We start from the raw sequence: 23168 nt of genomic DNA on the forward strand, positions 1-23168 counted from the left end.
AAACACATAAAAGTATTGTAAACATTTAAGAATATAAAAAAACTCAAATGGAATTTCTTCGAATCACCAATATTTACTCAACTTAATTCTTGAGTTGTTGACATTATATTTGTAATCACCTAATGATTCATGTACAATAATAAATAATAGAATCCTCTCCAGAAAATTATTGATTACCCCAAACCTTGTAGCTTCACAACATTAGTTTTCTTCTAGAATTTTTCTGAATGCTTCGAAGAAATAATAATGGAAAACCTGAACAACTTAATGTTAATAGTTGCCTCGCAAATTAGTGATACATCTTGAGCTGACAGTTAAGCCAGTTCTATTATTATTATTATTATGGTGCAGTATCAGGTGAAATGATTACAATTAAGAAACAGTTATCAATTGTCTCTTTACTGTTCATCTAACAATCTTCAAACAGTTAGCTTTTAAGCTGAGAGACAAATAATATTCATACATCACAAGGGGTTTTGTGGAGATTGTAGTAATTTCAACAGTTGAGATCATGAGTCAGTTGAAGCTAGACTACCATGGAAAACCTGGATGCACTGGACGGCTGTTTCATCCTATTGTGGGATTCCTCAACAGTGCGTACCTATGACTTCGCCCCGCGGGATTCGAACCCAGAACCTATCAGTCTCGCGCCAGGCGCTTAACCAACTAGACCACTGAGCTGGCCGGCATCCAACGGTGTTAATGTCTAACTTCAACTAATCCACAAAATTGAGTGACACGTCCACCATTGTCATCAGTGAGTTATTCATGCAATCGGGAACAAGTTTACAAAAGTGCAATAATTGTCAAACTTCTGAAATTCTCACTTTATAAGTTCTGACAGCTTTTATGAATAAAAGATAGATCAAAAGTCAAAAACAGTGATTTTATTTATAAATTATTAATTACAATAAAACATTTCAGCAGATCACGTTCATAAAGATTTACTTCTAAAGAAATAGTTAGATATTAAGACTTATTAGATTAACATTTATGGAAAAATAAGTAAGTTCATATCACTTTGAAAAGATGTCCCATTCAACGACGTTTAAATATTTTCAAACAGGAACCAGTAATAAATGTGAAATGTTCAATGAATTTGGTACGAATTGCTTGAATAAAAATAAATAAGCTAAGTGTTCGGCTAACAAAATAGATTATACGTACTAATTCAGTTGCACTGAATAGTATACGTGATTTTTCAACGTAACCATAATTTTGAAAATAATAAAAAATAACCATATCTAAAATATTTGCTGTCGTTGATTCGAAAGACCAAATAATTATGAGTAACGTTAGAATATGCTGTTGATTTGATGGATTAAAACCTCTGAAGTTTTTATTCGCACGTTTTATTTTTATGTAATGAATTAATATTAGAATATAACAAGTTGTTATGACAATAGCCGGTAAAATCAACAGTAATACTAGACATAAATAACCGAAAATTAATAGTTGTTGACGATGGAATTCATCTGCAGGATTTTGTCCTACAGTTACACATCTACCATTTGTATCTATTTGGACTAGGACAGTAAATCTCAAATTAATTGCTGTGATATATATCATGGCGAAACAATAGGATGCAATGACAGTTCGCGGATAGTCGAGTATGTTTTTATTAGGATAAAATAGTTGGAAACATCGTTCTATCAACATTGACATAACGTTATATTTGCTGAACATAATGAATAGATTGTACATAAATGTACTACTCCACATATGACATACAATGAGTCGTAGCCATAGCTCATTAGTTTTAATACTTGGACAAAATGCATATAGCATACCAGTAGCTGAAGCGAGCCATTCAAATGTCATTTGTAACATTATCAATACACCAAGAAAATGTGTTCCAATGCTGACATTAAATATATAAAATAATAAAATTGGATTAAGAAATATACTAACAGACGAAATTGCAAGCGTTATCGCATCAATGATATGTGAAACTGAATTTCTACCAAACACGAAGTTAATTATTCCATATTGTGTATCACACATTGTATTAAATTTCAGTTAGATTGAAAATATAAATCTTATTTTAGGGGGAATATTCTTTAAACTCCTGCAATTATTTTTCATGATAAATTGGTACAAATATTATTACTTTATATGAGTTACGAGTACATTTCTGATTGGCGACACTAACAGATTTATTGTTAGATAACTAGCCTAAATTATTTTAATTGGTTTAGAATACTTATCCCATGTGGCAATGGACTTTTATTATTTTGTTTTTGGGACTAAAGATTAGGTGTATTTACCAATGTAAGTAAATACTTTAAATTGAAACCCTCATTTGTGGCTTTTTTTTGTAGTTCTGTCGTAATACTGGCAAACGGAAATCACTGCAATAACCACAACTCAAATCAGAACATAATGACGAAAAATGGGCAGTCAGTTGACACTCAAAAATAAATCTAAAATTTTAAAATATTATTTATCATATGGTTTATGAGGATTTATAATAAAATGTATAGTCAGTCAGTCAGTCAGCTACAACATAGGACTAGGCACATATGCATCGGTCCAAGTCGCCATACCTCATTAGCACAACAAGATGAACATCAAATTCATAGAAGTAGTTAATTCAGTGGTGGTAATATATAAAAGAAAGATTGCATATAAGGACATAGCACAGGAAGAAAGAATTAGTATGTAGAAAGATCTGAAGCGATTTTAATCTCATAGTTTAAAGGAAGACAATTAGTGTATACACCTACGCTAGTGTGATCAATTCTGCGCAATGTCACCCAGTCTCCAACCATCGGTTACGATAGTCACGTGGACCCCAACTAAGTAGTCTGCATCTAACAACATGACTTAGACTAAACGTCATTGACTTCAAGGACTGATGCCACGTTTTGATTTGACCGCCCCTAACTTTCTTCCAACCGTCTCCAACACCACTCAGCATTGTGCGTCGTGGTAAACGTTGTTTAGGCATACGAAACACGTGGCCCAACCATCTCAGTCAATGAAGATTTACAACCTCATCAACTGATTTAACATCATTCCCCAATACCATACGTCCAACCTCACTATTTCTTAGCCGGTGTTCCCAGCAGATGTGATCAATATTTCTAAGAAATCTGTGATTAAATACTAGCAACTTACGAGTATCTTTTACTCCTAATGGCCATGCTTCGCAGCCGTAAAGTAGGATAGAACGAACTGCTGCGCAGTATACTCGTCCCTAAATTGATAGACGGATATCTCACCTTCGCCATGGGTGACGTAAGTTGGTAAAAGCCAAACGAGATTTTTGAATTCGTGGTGAGATTTCGTCAGACACCAACCCATTAGGGCTGATCAGACTTCTAAGGTAAGTGAAGTTGTCGACGTGTTCGACTACTTCACTCCCAATCCTTAGTCCAGATGTTGACGCAGTTCAGTCCTGAAGCAACAACTTGCATTTAGAGGGATAGAGACGCATCCCAAACATCCTGGCATTGTTGCACAGTGCTACCAAAAGACTGAATTTTAACAGCGTCTTCACCAAACAGGACCATATCAGCTGCGTATTCTAAGTCGATAAGTGGACCTATTGAAAAAAGATCAATGCCCGAAAATCCAGACGGTAAGAGAGTTATTTTCAGCAATAGGTGAAATAGGTGAAATTAGATGAAGTGAACAGCCTTGATGGACAACACTTGGGGTTGAAAAGTCAGATAACTACTAGTGTTCGAGAAAAGAGCCTTCACAAGGTTTATGCACTTCTGAGGTACGGCTTTCAGTAACAGACACTGCAACAGAACATCTTGTTCTACACAGGAAAATTGTTATGACTTTATGTCCGGCTTTTATCACGTGATTTATCCACCAATCAAATACGACTAATACTATCTTAGCACTGTGCCAAACCAATGACTTTCGACCGGTATGGGCAGCCTAGTGTCCTTATTTGGTCATATGTCCGCCTAGCCCGTCCACTTGAGTTCAGAACACCAAATACCAGCTTCCAATATGCGAATCGAATCGAATCATTTATTTCAGACATACTAGGTTTATATATCAACCAAACAGACCTCAACGCACCATAAAATAAGAAATAACATTTAAACACAATAAAGCCAAAAAATGACTATGAACGTGGGAGGCAGTAGTCAATAAACTGAACATAGCTTAAGAACCATAAATCGTGCAATAATAATTTATAGGTTTAAATAAAGCTTATAACAAGGGAAATATAGATATACATAATCTAGTTACCGAATATTTATACCATAAGAATATATAAATAATAATAGTCCATTAATAAGTCTCAGATGTTACTCGTAATGTAATCTTCACTAGGATATAACACAAATGCTGCTTTAAAGTCAAAATAAACTATCATTGTCGGACGCCGATCAGCATGTCTGTGCTCTAGAACCTGAAGAGTGGTGAATATGTGGTCGATTCAGCCACGACCAGGTCTGAGTTCAGCCTGATTTCCTCGTGTTTGCAGTTCACAAGTCTTAGTTAGGCGTCCAATAACAATTAAGGCTAGTATTTTAGATGCTATATTAGTTAAACTAACTTCATGGTTATCACAGCATGATTTTGATCCCTACTGTATATCGGGACAATCAGTGATTGCGACCAGTCAGATGGGATTACATACAACTCCCAGATTTTAGCTAAAATATGAGTCAACCTAATCGCTAAAACTAGACCACCAGACTTAAAGACCGCTGGAGCAAATCAATCTGAACCAGCTGTCCTTCCTCGTTTCAGATTAGCTATAGCTTTTTTCACTTCAATTCGAGTTGAACGACCTACTTCAATGTTCCATTCAGGCTTTCTGGAAATGGTAAGTGGTTGTAGAGTAACTGAAGGCCAGCTGAACTACTGCCTAAAATGTTCCGCACATCGTTCTAAACGTCTGGACTAGGAGCAGATAAGAGTGTCGTCTTTTCCCGAGATTGTCTTACTTACACTTGACCTATTAATTCCACTTTCTTCCATTATTCTGTAGAGCTGTCTTGTGTTACATAGAGTCACCAATTTTTCCATCTCTTTTGCATTCGTTGTCCACTTCTGCATAACCTAGATCTGATTTGTTCTCGCTCTTCATCGTGTTCAGAGCCTGTTGGGATGAGTTTACGAAAATCCATCAGTGCAATAGACATAGAAGTCCAGTGACTTTTTTAAAACTCTTCGGTTTAAACCACCTGTAGATGTCATTCCTGTTTCTACAGCTGTTTGTATATATTTCCAAGCAACATCTGGGTCACCTTCGTTTTCAGAACTACATAAGCGTGACCTCAGTTGTTCCTGGAATCTAATTTTGGTTTTCTCGTCACTCATTTCCATTCTAATGGGTCTTCTTAGTGTGGCTTTTCTGCGTCCAATGAGACGCTGGCAGATGTGTGCTCGTATTAGAGTATGGTCGGAGTACAAGCAGGTACTCCAGAATGAGCGACAATCTTCTATCGACCCTCTCTAATGATGACTTGTGGCAATATGGTCTATTTGAGCCCATCGTTGGTTTGGTGCAAGGAATCGCCGTGTTAGACGATGTCTCTCCTTATGCTTAAAATTAGTGTTTGTTAAAAATAAACGATTGTCTGAGCACAGTTGCAGCAGATGATCACCATTATCTGTTCGCTGAGCCGGGATACCAAAATACCCACCTACATGCCTTTCTGTCTGGCTTAAGCTACCTACTTGGACATTACAATCACCTGCTACGAGTACTATGTCTGAACGTTTAGCTTTCTGAAGAAGTTCAGAAATATTTGTGTAAAATTCATCTTCCACTTCATCCGAGCTGTAGTCAGTGGGGACGTAGGCAGAAACGACAAAAAGGCAACCATGTGTGTCCCTATCCTACCGAGTTCGTAAGGATCCGTTTAACCAAACAGCTAATTGACGACTGTTTAGGAGGATGCACTCTAATAGTGCTTGTTCTGCCCTCGTACTAAGTGCTATGTCTACTCCTGGAGGTCTAGCCATCAGGTCGCCAGATACACGGAGGGTGTATCTCGACGGCTCTCTGTCTTGCCGAGGTGGGGTCAAGTGAATGACCACACTAGGATCCTGTATGCGCGGTTCGGAGACACAGAATACATCAATGGTACGAGATTCTATAGTTTTAGCTTTTCTTTTTTTAAGAAACTTGTTTAAATAACTTGTACTGAGAATTCTATATTGTACCAAAAATATGACATTGAATAAAGCAATTAATAGTAATATATAGATTGTTCATTTCATCTTTCCCCTCCACAGCTGAATTTCATTCGAATTACTTCAGCATATTTTGTTTCGATTAAATATTTACAACTTTAGCATAACACAGTTCCCAAAATAAATTTCCTCTGAAGCACGACCTACAAACGGTTATTTATTATATTACCATAGGTGAAACGTGAACAGTGTTTGGTTTATTAAAACAATTGGAGACAATTTGGGTGGATATTTATATCGAGATGAGATCAACAGTAACGTTATTTGAACAAAATATTTTAGTCGAAAATACATTTTATTTTGATATCATCACAAGTTATTTTTACCTCTTTTGTCTTTGTACACAAATCGATTTGCGATTGTAAACGTTTCTATTGACAGCTATTACTTCCTAATATTCTTTGATTAATAGATAAAGTTTAAACGTTAGAATAATTAACTCAATGCTGTAACACAGTTTATAGTATTATGTATTGGATTTGGTTTCTTGTACTCGTACATTCTAACCTTTCTACTGCATTGGTTATATTCTTGTGAAAGACTGTCTATTGTAACAGAACATTTATGGATTCATGGTAGTACAGCTTAAATAGATTAGGCTAACTTTTCTAAAAATAGAATAAATGAAAAAATACAGATACGTATATGAATGATTTTATTCATTCATCCCAATGTAATCAACCGACTAATTGACACTTATTCAGGATAAACTTAAAATATTTCGCTTTACGAACCATTAAAGTGTTTATCATATATATATATATATAAGCTGTACTACCATGAATCCATAAATGTTCTGTTACAATAGACAGTCTTTCACAAGAATATAACCAATGCAGTAGAAAGGTTAGAATGTACGAGTACAAGAAACCAAATCCAATACATAATACTATAAACTGTGTTACAGCATTGAGTTAATTACTCTAACGTTTAAACTTTATCTATTAATCAAAGAATATTAGGAAGTAATAGTGGGTAATTAAAAAAATTCTGTCAATAGAAACGTTTACAATCGCAAATCGATTTGTGTACAAAGACAAAAGAGGTAAAAATAACTTGTGATGATATCAAAATAAAATGTATTTTCGACTAAAATATTTTGTTCAAATAACGTTACTGTTGATCTCATCTCGATATAAATATCCACCCAAATTGTCTCCAATTGTTTTAATAAACCAAACACTGTTCACGTTTCACCTATGGTAATATAATAAATAACCGTTTGTAGGTCGTGCTTCAGAGGAAATTTATTTTGGGAACTGTGTTATGCTAAAGTTGTAAATATTTAATCGAAACAAAATATGCTGAAGTAATTCGAATGAAATTCAGCTGTGGAGGGGAAAGATGAAATGAACAATCTATATATTACTATTAATTGCTTTATTCAATGTCATATTTTTGGTACAATATAGAATTCTCAGTACAAGTTATTTAAGCAAGTTTCTTTGCAAAGAAAGATAGGAAAAGAGATGAAAGAAACTGATAATTGCATATATATATATATATATATATATATATATATATTCATGTTTAAGACTGCAAGTTATTGACTACGTCATCTCTAACTCTTTGTTCGTCACGCAGTATATTTCCTAGTTGAGATACTCTAGTGTTTTTATACTGTTGCTTGCGTGAGTGGACTCTAATGTATCGAGATATCGTCCTACCAGATGATACACATAAAGAAAGATATGAATTAGGTGGATGTTTATTGTCTGATATGATAACATTTGCCATGAGCTGACTTGCAAGACTTTAGATGTCTACCCTCAACCATATTAATAATGACTCGAAATGATTCATCACACACCTTGCTAACTGCTTTCATCACTCTTCGCAATACATCAAAGTCTTTTTCTCAAAATCCTGGGAAAATTTATGGACAATAGTAAGGAATAATAGATAATATACAAGAATCAACAAATCGTATCAGTGAATGTCCAGTAATGGCAAAGCATTGAGCTTCTTTATGTAGTAAGTTAGATGGAGAACTCCCTTATACAACAATAAAGCATAGGAAGACCAACAGAGATCAAAAGAGAAACTTACACCAAGATAAATGACCTTTAATAAAGATTCACCAATGTTATAACCTCTACGGGATTCTAACAGGATGTTTAGGTGCTGTTCATTTTTCTGGTTTGAGTTAACAGTTTGACATTTAGTCCGATCAGGTGCGCGACCATTAACAACAGACCATCGTTCAATGTGACACAAGATCTCATTCATTTCAAGGGTGTTTGAAATGATCGAAATCGGAACACACAGTGAGATCGTACGCATATTTAACAAGTGTTTTCTGTGGTGGATGGCAGATCATGAATAATAGAGGAGAAAAGATGACGAGTGAAAGAACAGCTCTTTGTGGCACACCTGCATGAGATATTAGAGACGTCGAACACTTTCCTACAAACACAGTGTTCTGTTTCCTTCCAGAGGGGTAGGAGCATAACCAGTTGGTTATCTAGTTGTCATTTTTAACACTGATCAACTTTTTTTGCAGAAGTTTTCCTGAAATCGAGTCATTGGCAGACGTATGGTTTAGATAAACCCATGGAACATACTTCTTACCCATTTCCATGCTGCACACTATATCATGATACAAAACAACAGCAGCACCTAAGAAGCTTCTTTTACGTTTTTAAACAAACTGATATGGATCAATTTGCTAGTTTAGTGCAGGTTGAAGCGGAAGTATCAATAATTTTTCCATTGTTTTAAGAAAATATGAAGTTAATGCTATGGGTCTAAAATTTACGTTCTTATTGCCAAACACTTTCTTTATCTTTCTCCAACTTTTCTGTATGAGATTAGTTGAGAAGAATCTGTTAAAGATGCTCGTGAGTGGATAACACAGAACGTTTGTAGGTGCCGCTTCGATGTCCAATGTGTTCAGTGGGTATGATTTATTCATGAGTTGTTCAATGTGTTCTGCCCACCCGTTCCGCTGTTGTTGGATCCCAGTGATTGTCTTACTTTCCCTGTTTTTGAATGGTTACTCTGACTTATAATATTTCCCCTCTAGTTTCTTCTCTAGATCAGATAGCTGTCTCATATCGCCCTATCTTGTTGCTTTTTCAGCTGTCTCCGTTACGTGTTCCACGTATTTCTGCTTGTCGGCTGTAATGCTCCACTTCACTCTCTTGTTTTCTTCTGTGTATTCGATCTGTGCCTTGACATTCTCTGTTCTTTTTCGACTGCCGTTATTTTCCGTCTTCTTGTTCTTCCTTTCTTGAATCTTGTCCAGGGTTTCTGTAGAGACTCACTGTTTGTGCTGATGCTCCCAGCCGCCCAACACCTGTCTTGTTCACGTTAATGTTTCTTTAATCTATTTCCAATTGTCCGCCACAGTAGTTTCATTAGATATTGTAAGGCTTGGGATCTGCTCTTGAGAGCTATCTGGAATTAGTTGAGTTTGTCATTATCACGAAAGCATGCTGTATCAAACCTTCATAATACTGTTTCTTCAGTTGTTTAGGGCTTCCTTAGCTTCAATTTCACCTTGATCACAACAGGGTTTGATTCACTGTAGTGTGATCCAGTAAAACGTATGCAGTTTTGTGAATGTGTTTGTGGGGAATACGGTGCCGTCTATCACTATTTTGTTGAATGCACATAATTCTACAAATCTCTCACCATTCTCGTTGCTCTTTCCAAGTCCATGACTTCCCATAATATCATAAAACACGATGTTTTCCATTCAAAAATTGGCGTTTAAGTCTCTCGTCAAAATGTTCACATCTTCTTCAGAGCTTATCTTTACGATCGAATACAAATTCTCTTTATCGTCGCCTTTGCTATCATTAGTATGTGCATAGCATTGAATGACACTCTTCTTAATCCTTTATTTCTTTGTTTTGAAAGATGTTTTGATGATCCTGTTTTAATGAGATTTCCATCTCATAAGTAATTTACGCGCTTCTTTGGACAGCATCAGTGCAACTCCTTGTGTGTATGAGGCATTTTCTTCATCGTGACCAGAGAACAGCAGCAACTCTCTGGAATCAAATCTTTCCAGTCCAGCTTAGATCTAATGCGTTTCACTTATTCCGAGCACCAGCATGTTGTATCTTTTCATTTCTGGAGCTACTTGAATATTTTCCTCCCGTCTCAAACATTTTCGAGATACTGCTTGTACATATGCTAACTGTTGCTCTGGTTGTTGGAATGGGCATCGGTATCGTGACTTGGGCTTTCACCATGTGACGTCATATGATCCTTCAGCTCACAGGAGAGTTTAGGTGGTTTGAGTGGTTTTTCCTGGTTAGCGTTTTTAGCAAGTTTGTTTTCATTTGGATGGGGTTGTTAACCTCATGTCCAACCCCCTTACTTTATCATCTCTTTGGACCGGCAGTAACCGTAAAAAGGTAACAGGCGGAGTTCGCTCCTTTTGTGCCTATATACAAACCTAAAAATGTACTAGGATGCTACCTTTTTGTTGTATCCTAATACGGAATTCATTTAGGAAAGTAAAATCGACTACGATGTCCCATAGATTTCAATTCAGCTCTCATAAAGAAGTCTCAAGTATTATGGCAAGTGTTCAGTTCTGGTTATATTTTCATACTGTTTTACATCACAAATTCAGCATGCTTAGACAAATATTGTAGAACCAGGGAGAATAGGGCAAGTATTCTGCCACAATATGAAACTCCTCAGCAGCGGGAATCCATAAAAAAATGCCAGAAATTAAACACAGGATCTTCTGGCCTTGAGATTGGTACTTAACCTTCAAATATTTATTTTTAGAACGAAGTAATAAATAATAGTTAAATGCAATTTTTCACTTATGTTGCTTGGTAAAGTTGGTCCGCCCTTCCTATTATCTTTTCCCTTTATATATAAATGTCGTGCCTATATCTATTAAAACAATGTAATCAGATTTTCAGGTACTTTTACCTTCTGTATGGCAGTTTTCTCTGTCCAGATTGTTAAAAAATGGCTGAATTCTGAACCAAGGTTGTTGTACGGTATTTATTAAAGTGATTAATATCCAGTTCCCCCCAATGGTAAGCTATTAACTGAAGGTTTAAATACGAAAAACAATTTAGTACACTGCCTAAGTCATATGTTTACATAAACTCCAATAATGATGTTATAAAACTAACTTGAATGTCTTTATTCTATGTTCAAGAATCATTTTGTGTATGACAGGCTAAATAAGTTTCTTAGATTAAAATTTTAATCGACTTACTAAATCAACTACTCTCTCTTATGCACAAAGCAGTATGAACTTCATTACTTATATTTTTCTAATTCTATTTCATTAGTAATTTCATCGGATTCCGTGACTGAGACACTTAACAAAATGAATTTTTTGTTGAATTGTTAAGTTACGAATGTATAAACACAGTTTAGTCAATGTTTTCTAACTAAACATATTGGTTTTTATAAAGTCGTTCTAGCAATTGGAGAGGAACAGGTCAAGAAGTGACATGTTTTTTTGCATTCTTTTCATACTTGAAGCTCAATGAAAAAAAAACGTATTATTAAAATTATTATAGTATTGTTGTGAATTGATTATTTTACTATATACAGTCAGCTTACAGTCTACGTAACGTAGCATTCTGGATAACTCAGTATTTCATGCAAATACCCATTTTTTAGTTAAGTCAGAGAAATATCGAGTATTACATGAATTAAGCGAGATTACATCTCTACTCCGTCTATATCTGTCAGTAAAGTTAGTTGTTAAATTTGAAGTGAATGTTCCACATGCATTTGAACAGAAAATCCTTTGTTTTCTCTAACAAGTGTTTGAGGAACAACTACATTTGAACAGTGATTAATAATGATTTACAACGATTAGCCCCATTGTGTCTATCAGTTTATACAGACACATCTTTTGAATTGAGTCTTCAGCTAGATTCTTAACATATGCCATAAACACATCGGCCAGCAACGGTCCTAAAGTGTTACGCATAGCTACGTAATCAATTTGTCGAAAGTGCCCACTCTCAAAAGTGAATTTTACATTATCAGTGCACAATAATAATAAATCTTTAAGTGTTAACAGGAAATGCCATCGGAAGGTCATTCAATGATACAGTCACATAAAGTATGAATAGTTTTCTTAAGAGGTACATTTGTAAATAGTGTTCACATCAAAGGAGCACATTGTTTTTGTTTTTATATATATATCCTTTATGTACTTAATTAATCCAAATTAGTCAATCAAGGAATACTTACAAAATTGATTTCGGATAGGGTTTAATACTCTTGTAAGCCATTTCGAAATGTGTTTAGGTGACGGAAACATCAAATTTGCATCAAAAACAGTTACTTATGCTACAAGATTTTGGATGACACGAAATTAAAGCACAGAAAATGATTAATAGGGGAGATTGTATTTGCAAGGTAAAAAACAATCCCGTGATACAGAATGGTGTAGTAATTTTGGCTTTAACATCAAGTCAAGTCCCATTAACTTTAACAGTGGATGGTCAGTACAACAAAATATATCGTTACCAATTATTTCCTTCATAGTAACTTCGTAGTATGTTTCACCGATGTTATTGAAATTTCCCTTAAAAGTATTATGGTTTATTTGTTTAGTAGTCTGCTTATTCCGTTTCATGTTCTTCCTTTATAATGTGTAATATGTGAAACAGACTCAAGCTCCAGACGAACACAGTGTCGATCGATCTCAAGATAATGTTTATTTTCAGGCTACAGAGTGAATCTCCTCTTCCTAAATTCATTCAAGTTATGATGATTAGATTATCCACAACCCTCACAACAATTCATGTTCTCTATTTATAAACGTAATTCAGCTTCAAATCAAGTACACAATTGTTTGCTTCTAGATATAAATGACAGTTAAATTTGTCCCACTATAATCATAAACATTTTAAGTAATCAGATATTTAAAGATGATAAGTTTTACTCCACCAACATATCATGTTTCTTTCGTGCTATCAAATAATTTCAACTTCTGTCAACAATCGATGTTTTTGTTGTTGACCAGACTATTATTGTGGACTGTATATAGTGTATGGTCGTTTTCAACATCGATCAACAGCTGACCACCGAATGAATTACCTTGATTCTGTCTGACGATGGCTACATCCAAATCACAATTTTCAGTAATATTAAACGATATTCGAACGTTATTCTTCAAGAAATTGTAAGTGAATGGGAATGCGTTGTAAATTTGAAGGATTATGGGAAAATGATTGGCAGTATTGGTTTCTTCAAACTGCACATCGCAACAAGAACATATTTAGAAATATGGAGTTGGGGAAGAGAATCATTGATTAGCTCACTAATTAATCATAGATCTGTCAATATGGAAAGACATTTCATACAGTCTTGTAACTTCGAATATCTCCTCTGAAGACAGTGCTTACAGAGAGTGCAAACATATTGTTGATGTACTTTCAAACACCATAAACAATAACAAATTGATACCACATAGAATGGCATACTTATTATGTGGCAAACATAATATTTTAGTAGGAAAATATTTACGTTAGAGAAGACTGGTGCATACATTTGATTGTTGCGATTCCAAGAAATTCTTACTAAATATGCTTTCAGACGGTAAGGAACTGCAAACATAAAGTTGAAGCTATCAAGCTTGAAAACAGTTTATATAAAAAACGTTAACCTTCGCTGACATTTCCAGAGAAATATGGTTTTAGAGGAGATAATTAAACGATTTAGTCATCATTTTCGTGCTTCGTTTCCAAGTCATTGATATTTTTTATAACATTGAACCAATGTAGTTTCTCGTCCTCTTTCAATCTTTTCCAAGATAGTTGGAAAGTGATACATTCCATTAATATCTTGTTTTCTGAAGTCAATAACTTTGCTATGAAACGGTAGTTAGGTTAATGGGTAGCTTTCACACAATTTTAAAAACTACTTGATTTAACATAATCTGTACTCTAGTGGAAAGATTTTGTTCTCCAGGGTTACAACTGTGATGAATGATTTTGTTATTACTGAATATATATATATATATATATATATATATATATATATTGAATGATTGATTGAAAATCAGTAGCACTTATTATTTGAAATTCTGCATAAAAATGGTCTTATCTTTTTAATATGTACCCGTCTCACAAACCGTTTGACTTTTGCATCAATAATGAGCGAAAATTTTGCATGCTAGTAGTATTAAAAGATACATGTATTACATACGCATAAATAGTTTGATGAAGAAACTTGACAGACGTAATTCAAAAATGTAAAATTTTCATTGTGAAGTATGATAAATGTGCATATCTCAACATCATATCTCGAGGGTTCTACCACCAATCTGAATAACTGCTTATAAATTGAATTACTTTTTCACCTTCCTGACTAGTCAACCTCAGGATGGCTTAAGCGACATTCGCTATTAACGTGGATACGACTAAAGTTGTTCCGTAGATGATCATTAGATATCAGTTAAATCACTTGTAACTATATTGTAATGTTAATGAGCTCAAGATGGTTCTACTCATATTAAATTAATAGTTAAAACACAAAACTTTCTATAGTGCAGTCTTACTCCAAGTAAGCTGCATATTGTTTGTCACATGGTTGGAGGTTGTGGGCAGGAAACCTTAGACAAGCTTTCGTGCTATCTGGGACCCATCAACAAGATGTACCTATAATTTTGAGGGAACCGGTGATATCTGAGGGGTCCCATCATGTATCACCCAGCTTCACAACCTGAGACATTATCATTGAGATGTTCAATGTAAACAAACAAGTTATTGGTCACTACTCAATGCTTAATCAGTTGTGTGTATTATAACATATATTGTATGTACTACATATAATCAACATTACAAAACGAAAATATCGATACTGAACGCACTATCTTATTTTATGATGCCTAGAGAATGAGAAGTTTTGACCAATTCATTCCTCATTATTTTAGTATGACTATATTTAAACTTTTATTGTCTAATAACAGTTCTGTAAACATTTTATGCTAAATACTTTTACTGGAGTATAACTACTACTTAAAGAATCGTCAGTAGCTACGATAGAAACTAAAATATTGTTGACGCACAAATAACATTTATCAAAAAGTTATTTCTAATTTATTGGATGTAATCATCAGACGGCGTATATCTGAACTATTTCATTCGTCAAAATGAACAGTTTTTACATTATTACTTCAAATTCTGACACTTAGATAATATCTTTGGAAAGGTACAGTAAAACTGGACAATGAGGTGCAAGTGAACTATGAGGGTAGAAAGGAAAAAAAGAGTAGTCATATAATCTTTAATATTTAAAGGTAAAATCGACAGTACGGGATCACATTTAATAGATACAAACTATTTTTGAAAAAACAGATACGGTTTGAAGTGACGTAATTAATTCACAGATCATTGTCTGGAATGCACTATGTTAATAGGTGACAAATACACAATAAACTTTGTCCTCTGATTAAATTATTTACAACAATCCAAGCTAATGATAATCCGTTTTGAAATCGCCTATATATAAATATAATTTAATTAGTAGTGACATTAAAATGGTGTGAACATGTCAGGAGGGAAACGTTTTCCAATCAAACAGTGGAGAACATATCTCAGAAATCAAAAAGTTTCACAAAGTCGAATAAAACATACTACATAAAATACAAAAAACAAAAAATGGTTGCTCAAAAATTCCGTCAAGTATTTCAAAGTGAATGGAAATAATGTGTAGAAGTTCGTGTGTGTGATTCAGAGTCTCAGGGTCGTTCATGAGCATTGTTGTTGAGTTTCAGACTACAACGAAACGGATGTTCAATGCTTTCAGGTTTTCAGTGGTTGTCTTACCTTGACTGGTTTGCGATTTCAATGAAATTATATGTCTATTGAATGGAAGCAAGGACCTCATGACGATAAAAAGTAAACACTCAAAACCAAGTTCAAACACTTGGAGATTTTTAAACCAGTATACGTAAATTAGATGTTTTCTGAAAACTTGGGAAAAGTATGTGTTTAGTTGCACTCCTGTTCTTCAGTTCAAATACAGGTTTTCTGACTGAGTCCTAAATTCGGTATTATCATCTCTAAAACCAACACAATTTATAAACAAAAACCATCCAAAGAACTAGCGTATTTTACTCATGATCTTGTTTCAGCATTTCCACAAAAATGTCGACTTACTTTATTGTTCTCAATGATGCATTGATACAAATCAGTAGTACAAATTAATTGACCTAAAAAATTTACAAACGAGTAATACATTTAAGTGAAAATGAAGTTATAATTCTATATGAATCTGACGAAGAATCTGGTATGGTGCTGCTTGATAGTCAAGATTAATTGAACAAATTAAGATGGTTGTACTAAATTTTCGAAACCTGAAGGAGAAATGGACAAATCGTCGCAGATTTAAGAACAGCCGACCGACATTGCGGAAATTTGAGCATTAATAAGTTAATAGTTTCACACCTATATGATTACATACTTCGACTAGGTTTGATCAACTCACACTTACAGTGATTATCGAAAGTAAAAATATTTCAGTTGCCACACATAAAAATCAGCTGTCAACAGCATTCGAAACTACTACTACTACTACTACTACTACTACTACTACTACTACTACTACTACCACTACTACTACTACTACTACTACTACTACTACTACCGTGATTTAGTAAAGTCTTGATAGGTGTATATATGACCAAATTACTCGGTATATCTGTAAAAACAATTCGTTCAGATCAACTAACATTTCTTTGCATGCAATTCATTAAAACAGTAGAAGCTACTCACATCTTCGAAATGAAATCTTAAGTGAACAAAAGAAGCATATCTTCTCATTGCCTAAACCATGTCCTAAACTATCATTATTATTATTGTTATTGTTATTACTGGAGGTATTAGTAGCTGAAGCGGTAGTATTAGTGTTCTTATTGTTAATACTATTTTACTTTCATTTCATTACATTGATTTTGCATTTGAAAATATCTGTCTCTCTCCACGCATCTCTCACATTCACATCATTTTACTGGTGTATATTTCTCATATCATTGTATTTCATTGAACTCTCCTAACACCTATAATTCATGTGACGAAAACATTTTAATTATTTTACTGTAATCAAATTATGTTCCAATGTGAGTTTAATAATTTTATACACCTTCTTATTTGCACGAACACAACATATTGTTTTAACTATTTACTCTATAGAATCTTTTATATATACCGTTGGTTCGTTTTAGAATAAAATGTCTTGAATCATGTAAGAAATTAACTGAGTTAACAAATAACAGTAATAATTTTTGAAGGAAAATCAATCATTGATAACAAATATCATCACGTAAATAATCTTTTATTTGTTTTATATATTATAACACAAATGTCTGAATAGATCTTTAAAGCGTAACAAAAGTAATAATACCATAGAAGTAAAAATGAAGATGAGATTTAAAATTAAATATATTTGTTTTTCAACATTGTTTTCATTTAGGAAAAATGTTATTGAGATTGTAGAATTGTTTAAAGTTGTTTCATCTTTTCATTACATTTCAAATTAGTTTATGTTTTAAAATCCAATAAACGTTAACAAATTAGTTGGTATCAATGAGACAATCAGTCAGTCAGTCAGCTACAACGTAGAACCATGCATATATATGCAACGATCCAAGTTGTTATACCTTATTAGCACAACAAGATGAATATTAAATTGATAAAAATATTCAATTCAATGAGACAATAAATAGTGAAAAAATATAAGTCGAGAACTTCATTACACATACTGCAATACTGAATTAAAGAATATTTAAAAAATTTAAAAACAACATGAAGTTCAACGAATAAATCTCATTTCAATGAATTAATTATCAAGCTGTACAATCCTATATATATGAAACATTTTTTGTTAAGTTCACTTGGTATTGTTTGACTTGTATCTTCCCATTGAGGTTTAAGACTGTAATTGATCAGTCTGTTATTGGCATATGTGCATACTGTGCGTATGCCTCGATATTACCTTAATTCACAAGCTATTTGTAAGCAGTGATGGATAGTGGCTAGCAGTGCACTTGAGTCCCAGAGTGAACATCAACTCTCTGAGATGCAGGTACATTTAGCTGACGAGCTCCAAGTGGGACGAAACGCGCGTCCTGGATTCCACTGCTAGCCACTATCCATCATTTTTTGGTAAGGTACTAATTCCGTAAGGAAATGTGAACACAAATAACCAAGATGATATAGTTGAAATATTATAATACTAGATTACGTAATACGAATAATAACAATAGATTTAGTGAATGTAATAAGATGATTAAAATGATTAAAATCTTTTTCTTTTCGGCGAATTCATTTTCAAAGCTGTACAATCACAAATATACATACCTATTTTTACAGGATGACAATAATACTGATAATAAACTTCTATTAGACATGGTGACAGTGAAGTTAAATAAACAAAGGTATTAAAATAAAGATTTTGAGAACAAGGAAAGTTTAATAATCGTTTGATAGTTAATGGCTTAAATATTCATCAGGTAATGATGGCTCAGCATGATAAAATAAAATGTTGAAACAGAGCTGAAATGTGATCAGAATGATCGTGGAAACAAAATAAACCATTTGGGGGTAGAGGATTTAAGGGGAAGGCGGTAGGTGAAGCAGATGGCTGTAAATGAAGAAGAGTATGAAAATGAGAAAAAAAAAGACATTAAGACCATGGTAGAAGAATAGGTTGTACCAGACTCTTTTGCACACACGATTCTGGTTTTTCCAGATGTATGGCTATTGCTTCGGCAATGCAGAGAAGATGAAGTCTAATTGTCTTAGGAAGACTTCTACTTACCTTGTAGATGACTTCGAACGCAGAGTCTGTTTTGATTGGATGACCTGTGTTCACAAGGTGTTCGATTATAGAACTTCTTATTAAGCCGTTGCATCCTCATTTTAGCCACGTCGGATAATGTTCTTGAATTCTTTTGGATAAAGTACGCATCGAACGACCTATATACCTACCCCCAACTGGTTAGTTTTTATTTCCACGATCATTCTGATCACATTTCAGCTCTATTTCAACATTTTATTTTATCATGCTGAGCCATCTTTTACCGATGATAATTTCCGTATCTATCTTTTGATGAATAATTAAGCCATTAACTGTCAAACGATTATTAAACTTTCCTTGTTTTAAATTTTTTTTATTACCTTTGTTTATTTCACCTCACTGTCACCATGTCTAATAGAAGTTTATTATCAGTATTATTATCATCCTGTAAAAATAAGTATGTATATTTGTGATTGTACAGCTTTGAAAATGAATTCGCCGAAAAGAGAACTCTTCGCTGAACTAATCTTTCTTATTTAATGTCTTAATGGGTGTATTCCGTTTATTAAAATGTTTTTGTTACAATAATTAAAGGTCATTAAAGGTCATAAAGGTGTAAAAGTAAGTATGGTGATATCATGAGCATTTATGAATAAAATAAAGAGAATTTAAGACATAAGTAAGGGGGAATGAAGTAATAATAGTAATAACAGTAATGATAAAATAATATTAAGGCCAAAGAGATCCCTTCACTGAACATCGTGTTTTTAGTTTTTAATGTTTAAATGGGAATTATCTGTCAATTAAAAAAGTGTAAATAAAAACGACTTCATTAGCAATACTTATATTGTATGAAAGTGAAATCTGTTAAGTCATTTACTTAATACTTTCTTATAGAAAATGAATACTATCATGAGAAGAATCTAAAATAAATTATACATGTCAACTAAGAAAGATCACTGAATTTACCTAATTTTATTATGGATTATTTTCTGTTGAATCAGAATAGCTTTTATCACGTTACTTTACTTCTCATCATATTAAGCTGAACTAAAGAAAAACATATAATTGTTCTACAAATAAATTTTCACTTTATCATTGTTCATTAGTATCTGAACAGACGTCAAAGTTATTCAAAGAATTTAGATCTAAATGAAACAACTGAAGTAGATGTTTAAAACAATTAGTCCCTTTGATAAATTTCGATAATGCAATGAAAAGACGAAGTTTATCAGAATTATGTGATAGATTTGAGCAATACATTTCGAACAATCTGATCACACATATACTTCTTATGACATTCTTATATGAAAATTAAAAGGTCAACTAGACAAGTTAAAGGTAAGCCATAACAAAGAAGAATAAAGTACACAAAAAATCAGTATTACCATGATAGGTTAAGGGTAAGAACAAATTGTTTTCAACACATAAAATGGGTTTCAGTTTCCGTATATCTAAGGCTTCAATGAACCTTAGTATACATCCTTGAAGGCTTTTGTATAACACTACGAATGGTGATTTGATGTCAACCTTATGATCAGTCTCAATCAATTGTTTCTCAATGGAGAAAGATTTCTGTCTATCCTATGATCTTATTTGGCCGTTGGAATCCATTTGTTTCTGCAGCCATTTGGGTATGTGTTCCGTCGCACTTAATGGCAGAGAACGATTGCTCTGAATGGTAAAGTAATATAAACTCGCTTAACAAGTATATGTGTGATTAGATTATTCGAAATGTATTGCGCTAATATGTCACGTAATTCTCATTACATTATCGAAATTAAAGTAGATCTAGTGGAATCAAGAGGTAACAATAATATATTGATTAACGTAAAACATTTAACCCTTTATACTGAGTTAAGCATTAATTACTTTAAACTTGAAATATTTCATCTAAATTATTCTCATAGCCTATCTGAGATAAATGAAATTAAACACTTTGTGAGATATCTACCATGTATAATAAAAGTAACTTTTTAAACAATCTTTTTGGTTTATGACATAGTAATAGATTATCTGTAAAAGATAGTTAATACCTTCCAGTTGAATAAAATTTCTGAACTCTTATATATTTTATAGAAATCTTTAACATATATATGCTCATTTTTTGGTATTTTGGAGTAGATTCCATTATTTTTTAGTAAACTAACTGTAAATATACGATGAGAATTGTAAACTGAACAATTAAACTAATATTTGGTTAGTTTTACTGAATATCTGTGTGAATGATCATAAAAGGTAAACTTTTTATCTTAATTCAAAATCATAATAAATATAGTCATCCCACTTACATAATCATTCTATTAGTTTAACAAAAGCAGCGTTAAAGGACCGAGATTTTGATGAATCAAATGTTGGTATAATTCATGACAGTATGTTCTCAGTGAATAACAGTCGTTTAAATCTATATTTAGTAAGAGCATTTATTTAGTTTTCTTTTATATATGTAGAGAGAATACTTATTTACTTTTTTAAAGATTGGTTAATTATAAAAGCATTAGTTAACGGAAGGATTTCGTTTAGATGAATTCATCTTTAAAGCTGTAGGATTACGTAGAAATATGAAATTATGAGACTATCAGAAATCATAGAGTACTGAATAGATATTTTGTCCTAGTTTTTTGTTCTAGATTTCATTCTACGTTCATGACGCAAACTATCTTTACGTAGAGATGATGTCAACTGAATAAATGTATTAGGTGACAGTTGTACTTAAAGGTTGATATCAAACAGAACTGTTGAAAACCTTTTCATCTAAGTTTTAAACCACTAAATATTTAGCAAGCACGACCCTCCTCCAGAGATTAAACTTATGACCTTCGGATATTGTGGCCAGAGCTTTGGCTCTGGACCACTGAACTGGCATGGAAAGACCAACATTTCCCACTCCGGTCGACTTACAATAAAGCACGGCAATCAATAAATACCGTTGGTGAGTAGTTGTACGATAACTCAGGTAGCTGAACTTTATCAGTCACTAATAATACAGCCTCAAAAATCTCTATAGGAGGATATAAAAGATTGCATCATAAAATGGATTCGAGGTTACGTACTAAACAAGGGGTAAGGAAGAAAATAGTTTATGAGTCAGCTGATAGTCCAGTTGACAGATATAAAGAAAAACGACAAGAAAAGGTCATGGTAATAAACTGAATAACAATCAAGAAAACTTGCATAAGGTAATGATGATTTCTATAGACAAAAAGATGAAGTTGCAATGGGCTCTCCATTGGATTCTCTCTTGGCTGATTGTTTCATGGCCAATCTAGAAAACCCGGTACTTCGACCAATAATTGAGAGTTTTCATTTATGTAAAAAATATATGGATGATACTTTCATTATCTGTGATGGAGACATGGACCTTAATGAAATTTTGAATAGTTTTACTAATTGTCACCCGTCAATTCAATTTACCTCTGAAGCAGAGGCAAACAATGATAATAGACATACATTTTCCAGATAACTATATATACAACTGTACAGCGCAAGTAAATGATTTCGTCGAAAAGAAAATTTTCTTCACTGAATTCTCTTTTTCTTATTCAATGACACTATGGGTTATTTTAATTATAGTAATTAACTTGATAGAAGCATTTTAATTATTACATAATTATCAGTATGGAGATTTGTGAAGATTGCAATATTTTCACAGTTGAATTCACGAGTCCATGTAAGCTAGGCCACCATTGAAAGCTTAGAAGTACTGGATGGCCATTTCGTCTCAGCATGAAACTCCTCAGTAGTTCCAATCCGTGATACCACACACGGGACTCGAACCCAGGACCTTCGGTCTCGCGCGCGAACGTCCAATTTTTATACCACCAAGTCGACATCCAATGGTGTTAATGTGTAACTTTAATGTAGTGTTGCACAAAATCATGAGTCGATTGAACGTATTCATCCTAAAAGAGAAATCAAAAATTAAACAGTATCTATAATTGCCAAGGATTATTGATGCAAAATATTATGATTGTAAGAATAAATGGGAACGTATATGTAAATATTCCATGACAAGCAAAATATGATCAAGTTAAAGAGACAAGTCTAACAACCTATATTTTATACAGACCACTCTAATTTTAAATTGCAAATGACTTAGTCTTTTACAGTATTGAATAGGGTAAAACTGAAACATCTGGAAATACTTGACTACATGAACGTAACGACCTGAAATTATCAAAACGATCACTTACTTACTTACGCCTGTTACTCCCAATAAAGCATAGGCCGCTGACCAACATTCTACAACC

At 33.4% G+C, this 23168-nt stretch overlaps 1 protein-coding gene across 2 annotated transcripts; it reads right to left on the bottom strand.

Annotated features, from left to right (window-relative positions):
* Nucleotides 1–921: 921 nt before the first annotated feature.
* MS3_00001647 (uncharacterized protein) lies at nucleotides 922–9106 on the bottom strand (the record flags this gene model as incomplete). 2 transcript variants are annotated; one of them, XM_051209116.1, is made up of 2 exons in its annotated part: nucleotides 922–1861; nucleotides 8224–9106. In XM_051209116.1, the coding sequence occupies one exon, from the start codon at nucleotides 1828–1830 to the stop codon at nucleotides 1039–1041; it is 792 nt and encodes a 263-aa protein (XP_051074543.1). The 2 variants fall into 2 exon arrangements, with proteins under 2 accessions (XP_051074543.1, XP_012799746.1); XM_012944292.1 differs by lacking the exon at nucleotides 8224–9106 and having other exon boundaries at nucleotides 1039–2004.
* Between the last annotated feature and the right edge of the window lie 14062 nt (nucleotides 9107–23168).

Source organism: Schistosoma haematobium, chromosome 1, assembly GCF_000699445.3.
Source record: "Schistosoma haematobium chromosome 1, whole genome shotgun sequence".
NCBI lineage: Eukaryota > Metazoa > Platyhelminthes > Trematoda > Strigeidida > Schistosomatidae > Schistosoma > Schistosoma haematobium.